This window comes from Manihot esculenta, chromosome 13, assembly GCF_001659605.2.
Source record: "Manihot esculenta cultivar AM560-2 chromosome 13, M.esculenta_v8, whole genome shotgun sequence".
Lineage (NCBI taxonomy): Eukaryota > Viridiplantae > Streptophyta > Magnoliopsida > Malpighiales > Euphorbiaceae > Manihot > Manihot esculenta.
In genome coordinates this window covers 1816063-1827698 of record NC_035173.2, presented here as the reverse complement: position 1 = coordinate 1827698, position 11636 = coordinate 1816063, and the positions used below count along the sequence as shown (strand labels likewise).

General features: G+C 31.6%; 1 protein-coding gene across 1 annotated transcript; it reads right to left on the bottom strand.

Annotated features, from left to right (window-relative positions):
• Positions 1 to 2811: 2811 nt before the first annotated feature.
• Positions 2812 to 9644, bottom strand: LOC110630316 (urease). The gene is made up of 18 exons (XM_021777748.2): positions 9284 to 9644; positions 9146 to 9219; positions 9006 to 9051; positions 8464 to 8569; positions 7708 to 7850; positions 7466 to 7576; positions 6771 to 6934; positions 6295 to 6673; positions 6069 to 6177; positions 5602 to 5741; positions 5308 to 5445; positions 5129 to 5220; positions 4671 to 4800; positions 4433 to 4591; positions 3923 to 4090; positions 3617 to 3751; positions 3184 to 3255; positions 2812 to 3085 (listed from the first exon to the last, which is right to left on the bottom strand). The coding sequence occupies exons 1-18, from the start codon at positions 9407 to 9409 to the stop codon at positions 2864 to 2866; spliced, it is 2514 nt and encodes an 837-aa protein (XP_021633440.1). The 5' UTR covers positions 9410 to 9644; the 3' UTR covers positions 2812 to 2863.
• Between the last annotated feature and the right edge of the window lie 1992 nt (positions 9645 to 11636).

Genomic DNA, 11636 nt, shown 5'->3' with positions numbered 1-11636 from the left:
GTAGGATGGGCGGGAGTGGCAGGTGATTAAAGAGGGGGAAGCTGTAAAGCAGAAAATTGGGAATCTAGTATTGCATTGTTTTGGAGTGAAGAGAATAAAGGATTCAAGACACAGAGGCAAAATGTAATATAAGAAAAGAACATTATTTCTACTTTTTAGAAAATAACAATTTTTCTAGGAAAAATAATTTATTTATTTTAATTTATTTAAATTATTTTATATTTATTAATTTTTTATCAATCCAATAATTTAAAAATTTATATACAATTTATTTAAAATTTTCCCAAATAAACCCAAATCTTATAAAGGATTCTTTGTGTTTTTGGTTTTTAATTCATCAAATTCAAATCTCCATATGCTCACTTTTGTGAAATTGAACCTATCATGACTTAGTGGGTGGGGCCTATGCCCTCTATTTTTCTCTTTTACTTTTTTCTTTTAGTTTAAAAATTGAAATCTATTATATATTTAAATATTTATAGTTGAATTATTTCTTATAATATTAAAGTAAATAATATATTAATTATCTTTAATTTCATGAATAATTATTTATATTATTTGGATGTTATTAATTATCTTTAATATACTTTTAAATTATTAATATACCGAGACTCACAGATTTAGTTTAATAATAAGTATATTTAAATATAAATATAAGAGATATCATATTATAATCTTCTAATTTTTAATCTCTATTTTAAAAAAAATTATTAATATATTAAAATATATAAAATATTTAATTTTTAAAATAAAATAAAAAAACTCAACTTTTAGAAATAAATTAAAAGAGACTGCTATAATTTATTTTCAATATAGATCTAGTCGAGTTGTGTATAAAAACATTTTAACACATGAGATTTTCATCACCTTGCGTATTTCATATTCTGAAATTAGATGGACTCACAATTCTAATTAAGATTAATTTGAATTAATGCTTTAGAATAAAAATTTTTATAAAAATTTAATTTAATTAATTTTTTTATCTAACTATTCTCTTGTTTAGAATGAAATAATTTGATTCTTTTAAATTTAAAGATTTACTATTTTTACAAAATAAATAATACCAAATAAAGAATAAATATAAAAAAATATAGTGTGAATTTCAATTTTAAATTTTGTGCATTATATATAATTATTATTTTTAAATTATTGATTAATAATGATGAATTTAAATATAAATGTGTTTATTATTTATTCTACCTTATATTAAGTATAAGGCAATTTTAATTATATTTTTATATGATTCAAGTAAAGTATATTAATTTTTTTTATATAAAATTTAAAGGATAAATATAAATTCGGCCCTTTACATATTTTTTTTTAACCAATACAATGTTTGATAAGCACACTAAATTTGAAAGAGGATTATAAAGAAATTAAATGATGAAATGAGAGTGATGTATACTGATGATCTGAGATCCAGAAAATAGGGTTTTACAATGGGTTCTATAAAACTGGAAAAAGTCTTAGACCTAGAGGAGAGTATTCCTCCTTTTATATGTTTCCTTTTGGCAGCTAGTGACGTGTAACAGAATGTGTATCATTGGATCACCTGTCCCTGCTACGTTGATACGGACGTACGAGGGAATCAGATCTCTGTCCCATGCATAACGGTCTCTGATTCTCCCCAGGTACGCATGCGGATGGTCCCACAAAGCGAATGGGCTGAACTCCCTCTGGGTTCCGAATTGGGCCAGAAGATAAGGATAAAGCTAGGCCTAGAAGGGATCTGTTCATTGGGCCGAATGAGCTGGGCCGGCCTGATTAGAGAATCTGACTGGAGTCTGGTCTTTGAGCTGAGTGGGCGGGACCTGACTTTTAAAAGGGATTTAGAAGCCTTCGGATTATGGGCTGTCCTAATGGGCCTGACCTCAGTCCGGGGTGAAGAAACCCAGCAGTCATCATATACCATGATATTAAAAAAAAAAAATTGCAGAAAAACAATTATTTTTTTTTTTGGAAAAAAACCCTTATAAGGAAAAAGGAATGAGATTTTGTTATCTATATAATCAAAATTTTAAATAATCAAGATAGTAACATGAGCCATTTTTCGTAAGCTCCAAGGATCAATAATGAGGAACTTCATTATTTATTTATTTATTTATTTATTATTATATTATTGTCATGTTTCATTTGATAATCCCTGCGGCGTGCAATGATTTTATCATGTGGGTGTTCTCTTTGCAGGCATAATCATTGGCAATAATAGATTGTTTAATTGAATAAGATATTTTTATATACTCAAAATATAAAGAAAATAAATGTGAATAATAAATATAAATTAAAAAGAATAAAAAATAATGAATAAGATCCCAATAAAATGCGTATGAACAAATCTTATAAGATGAAGATTATCATAATTTTCATTTCATATAAAATACCATTAAATAAATCTGATAGAATCTTATTTTTGATGTATGAATATTGATTTTTCTAGTATTAATTAAATTTTAATTTTTTTTTTTTTTTGAAATAGGGGTTGGGGGAGTCGAACCTTAGACCTTTCAAGGCTAAGGATGCACTTTCCGCTAAGTCTTGTAGTGCAAATATTATAAATTTTAACTTTTATAATATTTTTTTTTCATTGTAAGGAATTAAGTAAATGAAATTATAATTGTAGAGGATAATGTAAAGCTGCCTTTGACTATTTTATAAGTATACCCTTCAGCATCCGGAGTTGACATTCTCCCGACTAATCCGGAGTCGAGCAACTGTTTGACTATCAGCTTCGTTATACTTGCATGATAAATAGATATGCAAAGCAAATAACAATTTCCACAAGATCACATACAACAGGAAGAAATACAAAGATGAAAAGAATGAAAATACAATAATTTATTAGTTGTGATGTTCATTTGAATGTCTAAAAAATGAAGTAATTCCTAGAAAGAGGAACTGTGGTTGAAGCAGGACAGGACAGAACCTCACCATTAGCTGTGACTGTATATGTTTCAGGATCCACTGTGATATCAGGAAGAGCATCATTAAGCTTCATGTCAAGTTTTGTGAGTTTCCTAGTATTCCCCACAGCTTCCACTCTTTTGCTGAGTCCATAGGAATCCTTTATCCCATTATCTGCTGCAATCTGCTTTAGAAAAAAGAAAAATTCTCTCTTTTTAGCATACATGCAGCACACAAGCATGAGAAGCAGAGAGAGAGATAAGAGAGAGAGAACTGTCGTGCCTTGCTGACAAAAGCAATGGAGTTGGCACTTGCAGCCTTGCCAAATGCTCCAAACATAGGCCTTGAAATCACCTGCAGAAACTCAGATCACGAACATAAGTTGAAGAGGATGCTAGAAATTTCCTTATTGGTCTATATGCTCTCTTTCAAGCCGGTTGAACAAATATTTTCGGATTTTGTAGAAATTTGTGAAATACCAGAGCTAGTTCGGATTCTCTGTGGAGCTTTTCTTATACAAAAGGAAAAAAAAAGTTTCAGATTGCCCAGGTGAACGCTAGCAGAGACTGAATTTCAATCAATGAAGCGATGCATTAGCACAATGGTGATAAGATTATGCAATTTCAAGGTATGACATTGTTGTAGCTTGAAAAAAAAAATCAATCAATGCCCATCAACTTGCTAGATTGCTTCGAGTATCAGTATCAAACATTACCGGTTCAGGTGTGGGGATGCTTGCATTTGGATCACCCATTTCAGCCCATGCAATTACACCACCTTTGAGCACCATTTCTGGTTTTGCCCCAAAGAAAGAAGGCTTCCATAAAACAAGATCAGCTAATTTTCCTACCTGCAGGAACATAATATTACTAACATAAGGAAAGGCAGAACCTGGATTGATTTTAGTGTCAACTAAGTTTGTTTTGATCAACTAGCCGAGAAATTATTATCTATAAATTGAATAATTCCAACAGCTGCTGAATGATGTTATAAGAATTTGTACATCACATAACTAGAATACCTCAATCGAACCAATTAATTCAGCAAACCCATTAGCAACTGCTGGGTTTATAGTGTACTTCGCAATGTATCGTTTAATACGAAAGTTGTCATTGTCTGATCCATCAGGGCCAATTGATCCCCTTTGTAATTTCATTTTGTCAGCAGTTTGCCAAGTTCTGCTTATGACCTGGAAGGTAGAAATTTAGACATTAGCTCTTAAGAATTAATGAATTGTTATACATAATAAATGTGCTAGGTTAAAAAAAATAAAAAATAAAAATTAAGTCAATAGCTTTACATGCATTTGAACAAAGCTCAGAACATCATTTTGAGCATAAGCATAGCAACATAATGGATTGACTGAGAAAATAAGCCGCCAAAGTGCAAATCAAGTTTAACTAGTTTTCATGCGAGCAGCATCAAGTTTTCAGAAGGAAGAACAATTATGATTCATTAATTCAAATGGAAATCATATGCAAATGAAAGAAGATAGAAAACAAAAAATAATGAATAGAAGGAAATATAGGACCTCTCCAATCCGTCCCATAGCTTGTGAATCAGAAGATATAATGCTAATTGCTCCCATATCATGTAATATATCCTCCGCGGCTATTGTTTCACTCCTTATCCTCGATTCAGCAAAAGCTACATCTTCTGGAATGTTTTTATCAAGATGATGGCAGACCATCTGCATGGACCCAATACAGATTGAGAATGAAACGTTCACTAAACAATTTTGTCCCAACATTTCTAGTATCTTATCATACCAGCATATCAAGATGTTCATCAATGGTATTGGAAGTATAAGGCCGAGTAGGGTTTGTTGATGATGGTAGGACATTTTCTACACCACATACTTTGATAATATCTGGAGCATGACCACCACCTGCCCCTTCGCTGCACGATAAGGTAACAACGTTAACATCAAAGAGCCGCAAAATTAAGTAATTAACCACCAACAAGATGCAAGAGTTCCTCAGGGCAAGCCAAAGTTGCCAATAATCAAAGAACAGTATGTCTAATTGCTTCAAATGTCATGACTAAAGGATTGAAAGAATGCAAGAAAATAAATATACTAAACGTGATCATACAACCCCTATCAAGGACTTGATGATTGAAACCTTTTATTCCATATCTTTCAGCAAACATCCATGGCCAAAGAATGTCCAATAAACATAATCCTAGAGGAACACTGAGGAAGATGAAATTACATATGCAATGATACCTGTGATACGTATGAATAGTTCTTCCATTAAATGCAGCAATTGTGTGTTCCACGAATCCAGATTCATTCAAGGTGTCTGTGTGGATATTGACCTAACAAATTTAAAAGAAATTGAAAAATTAATTATTTCTGCTTTACTGTCCAACACCAAGTTTTCCTTTACTTTTAAAGAAACGTACCTGTATGTCATATTCTCCTGCAACAGTCAAACAAGTGTCTATTGCAGCAGGAGTAGATCCCCAGTCCTCATGCAACTTTAGTCCCATTGCCCCAGCCTTGACTATGTTATGTAGTTCATTGGGTTTGGCACCATTACCCTAAAACAAACAAATATAATCAACAAAACGGATAGGAGGAAGCATCTTTTAGGTTCACAACTTCAGCTACCCAGGCAAATATTATGATGATTATTGAGTTGATATCATGGAATACTAATAGATGGAAGGGGGAATGTCAAAAACATAGAAGTATACTTTTCCAGTGAATCCAAAATTCAGAGGCAGGTCATCAGTAGATTGCAGCATCAATTTCATTTGTGTTGGAGCAGGAGTGCAGGTAGTTGCACGTGTCCCATCAGCAGGTCCTGTTCCACCTCCCACAAGTGTTGTGATGCCTACATATATCAAAAAGGCATGGTTAAAAAATCTATAAAGCAGCTCATTCAGATGTTTATTTAATTTCAAGGATTTAGCAAAGTACCAAAGGGAGAGACTAAGAGAACTTTCAAGATATTTGTGAAAGCAAACGCTATACACTGGATCATAAAATATTAGAGGTATTTAAATTTCAAAAGAAGGCACTTTAAAAGTAACAGTTAACGGAAAAATAAAAAAAATACTTGTTAGACATCTTCTAATATTTTCATTGACATGAGGACAAAATGCAAGCATGTATGTATGCATGACATTCAAGCGGAAGTACTTCGACCTCTGTAGCTCACCACTTGATATTGCCTCATATGCAAGTTGGGGGCATATGAAGTGCACATGACAATCTATGGCCCCTGCCGTTACAATCATTCCTTCACCCGCAATAACTTCAGTGTTAACCTAATTGTAAATATAATGTCAATGTTAACCTAATAATGAAAAGAAGAAGAAGACACAGGTGCCATGAACACAACATGTACACTTATGGCAGTGATTTTAATGCAAGATGGAACTCACTCCAATGATCATTTCAGGATGAACATCATTCATGATGTCTGGATTTCCTGCTTTTCCAATAGCAGCAATAAGACCGCATCTAATACCAATATCTGCCTTGTAGATTCCACTATAATCAATGATCACAGCATTTGTTATAACAGTATCAAGGGAGTCAAACGGATGAACACCACATGATTGGCCCATTCCATCCCTTATAACTTTCCCACCTCCAAAAACACATTCATCTCCATAGACAGCAAAATCTCTTTCAATTTCAGCATAGAGATTGGTATCACCAAGCCTGATTTTGTCACCGGTAGTAGGACCATACATGTTAGCATAGGCCTCACGAGAAACAACAGTGGTGAAATCATAATCTTCTCCTGTTACACCTTCACTGCAAAAGTTCAGTTCAGAACAAGAACAAGAAGAGAAGAAAGTCCTCTTGATATCACATAAGGAAAAGAAAACATTGCTGAGTCAAAGATTTAAACCGAGCATTTTCTTCTTCCTTGTTCCCAAATCCTTTTGACTTTATAGTTTCTGAAACTGCTGTATAGTTGGCATCATCAACTGGACCATCAACAATGCCATTTCCACCTCTGATAACCTTTTTACCTCCAATGCTTACAAGGAGAACACTTTTGCAATCCCCTGGCTGGCAAAGTAAAATAAATTTTAGGATACAACATAATAATCCAGGGTGGTTTATTGAAGAGATATGCAATAAAATTTAAAGCAAAGGAGATAGTACGTAAACCTCTGTTATTGTAATGAGTTAAAAGTATTGCATGCCCATTAGAACAACAATTACATGGAAACCTCTCATAATTGAAGTTGATGTCAAATTTTTATGGGCTCTTCTAATCAGTGGATTGACCTGCTCCACCCCATAATTTTAATAAACCACCATCTCAGATCAATAACTAGAGCACACTCTTTCAAGTTGGCATGTTCTTAAAATCCAATTTTGAGGAACCAACAACATTTGCTATTTCTATGAATAGCCCAATATTTAACAAATTACAAAGGGAATACAAGTGTTTCTTAAGGGACAACATTCCAGCGAAGAAAAACTGACTTCTACCCACTCAATTTGTGTGTGCATACAACATTATGGACAGATAAATTGCACTTGTTTGAGAAACATAACAAAATGCTATAATTGGCAAAAGTTACCAAGTTCAACCTCAAACCGTATAGCTGTTCCTGCTAGAATGTTCAGGCGCATGCCATATGCTTTCATTCGATCAAAGTACAAGGAAGGGTTCGTCTCAATGAAATGATAGTGGCTGCCCACCTGAAACAACATCGGATGATTAAAGAACCTAATTATGAAAGGCCATTAAGGTGGCACCTAGTTATTGTTGTGTTCAAGCAAGCTGTCTTTGGAGGTGGGAAGGGAATTCTGAAAGAATTAAGTTAAAACACCTGAATTGGTCTGTCTCCATAGTTCACAACTTTGAGCATCACTGCTTTCCTTCCAGGATTAATTGTAATATTTCCATATCCAAAGACAAACCCACCCGGAATTTCATTGTCTTCTATTGGAGGAAACTTGTCAAGCAAAGGCACTGCAAATTGAATTATTTTCCAACATGTTCATCAGATGTTCTATTTTAACTCTTCTTTTACATTTTACTCCATTGGTCCTTGTGGAAAGCTACAATACACAATAAAATTCCGAACCATAAACTAAATCAAAGTATTTAACAAATTTATTAGGCTTAGACACGTAAAGCAGAATAAGAAACAAGATGATAGACCACACTGGAGTTAAAAAAAGCCACATTTTCTACACGACAAAGGTATCGCTGATAATTTTCTCATTTACTGACCTAACCCAAAAATTAGGCTTCAGAAATCTTTCATTAATTCATTTCCATAATTTTTCTGGATCATCTTCAGAAATCTTTTAGATAACATATTCCTTTTCAGAATAAGAAACACAAATTCTGGGAACAAAAGAAGCAACAGAAGAAAGAAATGTGATGAAAATATATACAAACAGCATGAAGAGCTACTGCCACATTTGAGGAGGTAAGAAATCCCCCGAGGAATTTTTATTTTTGTTCTTGAATCTTTAGTTAAATGTAAGGACACAAAGCACCTTCACAAGAAGTTTAAGACATGCAAGACCAGGTCATTTATGAAACTATCCCCAAACAGAACTACTGAAGGTAATACCTGGAAGGAAGGAACCATGCAAAGCTAGCTCCAGATTTCCATTTTCACTAGCAATAGGATTGTGAACGGTGACTAACTTGGTCCCATCAGGAAATGTTCCTTCAATCTACAATTTTACATAATAAAGCAATGGGTATGATATATACGTGTGTGCATCATTAAAAACAACCCATGTATTTGACAAAAGCCCAGCATAATGCCATTGGCTTCAGCATGTTGGAACACTGTGGATTCCAACAGCACATCTATTGTCTAGTTAACCTTTAACTTGTTTCCACCACTTTTCCTGGTGGAAATGCCATGAGATATTAATGCTCAAAAATCAATGTGGCATTTCTATCTGCAAATTTCCCAATTTACTTTTTTTTTTTTTTCTAATAATAGTTTCCTTGAAAGAAAAGAAAGAAAGAAAAAAGAAATTTGATCCTCACACGTTTAGTTTAGACCTTTTAATTCACAGTTCATTCAGATAAATCAGTTACCCATTCCCTTTAACAATTTGAACTCAATCTATACGACTATAACGTTAACAAAGATTATACCTGCACGGAATCCAAAAGGTGAGGAACCGCCGGAAGAACTTGTCGCCTGCCATTTCAGACAACAAAAAGTACAGAATCACACATCATGAACAAGCAATTATCAATTCAGCCAAAATTAAAAGTAAATTTTTTTATCATACCTTCCCAGTAAACATTTCCCAACATCCATCAACTCAGCCACTGTTTTATCACCATCGCGAATAAACTCCAAAATCTACAAAGACAAGCATATTAAATGGCAGTCTTGAGAAAGAACAAGAAGAAGAATAGAAAACAACCTGAGTGGCAATGAGAGCTACAGCCTCAGAGTAATTGAGCCTGAGGCCCCGAGCGAGACGCTTCTGGGCAAGATAACCAGCGTTATGGAGTCCTAACTTCTCCAACTCTCTGGGTGTGAGCTTCATCTTTCAAATCCCTTATCGTAGCTCTTTCTCCTCGAGGATCCCAAATCAACAAACAGGACACTTGAGAGATTGAAGGGTATGGATTCAAACGGCGGATAGAGAAGAATAGAGAGAGAGTTGAATCATTGCTCAAGTCTTGGAGTGAGGCTTAGAAGTTCATCGTTTTGTGTGTCATGGGCTAATATAATAATCATTTGAGTACGTCGGAAAGCACGAAGTGGATTCTTTGATGATCGTTCCTCTTTGTTTGATGTGGATTATTTTATTACCAAAAAATAGCACCCTCTAAGTCAACTGATCCGTCTTTGACACCTCTTCTTAAAAAACAATGGAAAATTATTTTTTAGTGTTAAATATTTAACGTAATTAATACTTCTATATCGGCGATCCAACACTCAAGTCTCTCACCTTTTCTTACATCTCTCTATTTTAGCGATCCAACACTTAAATCTCTTATCTTCTCTTCCGTCCAAATTCATAATTCTTCCGTCCAAAATAACCGTTTGAAATACATTCCTCCTTTCTCTTCTTTTAAAATTTATAACTTATTGACATTGAATTTCTTCATAAACTTTTTTAATACTTGACTTAACTTGATAAACTTATTATTTTAAATAAAAAAAATGGTTTTTGAAATAAATCATAATTAATTAGACTGTATAATGATTAACCTTGAGCTTACAAAATTTGAATAAAACGAGCATTAAGACTCCGTTCTCATACGTTTTATCTTCAAAGTAATTTTTATTTATAAAATATTTAATTTTGTACATTTCTCATCAATATATTATTAAATTAAAATTTATTAATAACTTATTTAGTTTTAATTTAGCATTATTAAAGTTATTTTTAAATTAAACTTGTGATCGAATTAACTAAAGAATCATTAATTAGTAATTTGTGAATATATCAATTTCTTGTTATTTTTGTTTTAAAGTAATTAAGAATTGGATAGCAATTTTAGTATTGGTTAGATTTAAAATCTCTCTCTCCCTTATATAATTTGATAGTATAGAAAAATAAAATTTTAGATAATAAGATGTGGGGAAAAAGAATATTAATATTTTGTAACCATAAATTTAGCATGAAAAATATGTAAATTTACTTTTTTAATTCAATAATTCTGTAAAAAAAAAAAGTTTTGATATTTTTTAAAATTTTATTTGATTTTCATACTTTGTTATGAAGTATTAAAAAGATGTGAGAGAAAATTATTAAATTTGAATAGATTTAATTTTGTTAAATTTAAATCAGATATAATTCACCAAAAATTTAGTTTGGAGAAAAGCATTTATAGAAATATAAGAATATCCTCAATTAATATGATATTCAACACAGTCCCTCACGCACAATATTAAATTGGAGTGTGACATAAATTTATATTAGTGATAAGAGATAATGTATTCTTATATGAGTCATAGACACTCTCTCCTTAAATTACTTTTTGACATGAGTTAAATCAAAAGTTTTTATCTAATAGTTGATTTCTCATAAATATATTTCATTTCAATAAAATTTTAATCGTGAATAAATATATTGAAATTCATATCAGTTTAAAACGGAATAATAAGATTATAAATATTCTCTTTAATTTAAATTTTAAAATAAATTAGACTGAATTTAAATTTAATAAAATTTTATGAAACCAATAATTTTCTATTTTTATCATTAAAAAAAAAGCAAAATAATTTTATTTTTCTCCTTTTAAATCCTTTCCTCCGTTTCTTGCTATTTAATTTCCTTTTCCAAAAGAACAAAAGATTCAAAAAATATTGTTATAGCCAACCTTGGGATGAGACCATCAGCTTGCATACATTTATTCGCTATTGTGCCCCACTTGTGTGTTGTACGGTTTTTTTTAAATAGAAATTAAAAATTAAAAAAAATAAAACTTAGATATTTTTAATTTATTTAAATATATTTATAATAATATATGTGGGTGTACAGTATATATTATACATACAAATATGAGATAATAATATTTATTAATTTTTCCTTTTTGAGAAAATAACATATATCTCTTTCCATTTAAAAAGTATTTTCAAATAATATATTATACTTTCATTGTCTAAAATTATTTTCCATGTTAATAAAATATTAAATTTCCAAAAAAATGACTATAAAATTCTCAATTTCATATTTTTTCACTATTGTAATTTTAAATTTTTTTAATAAAAATACTCTATACTAATAATATTTTTATAATGATACTTTCATTTATATTCTC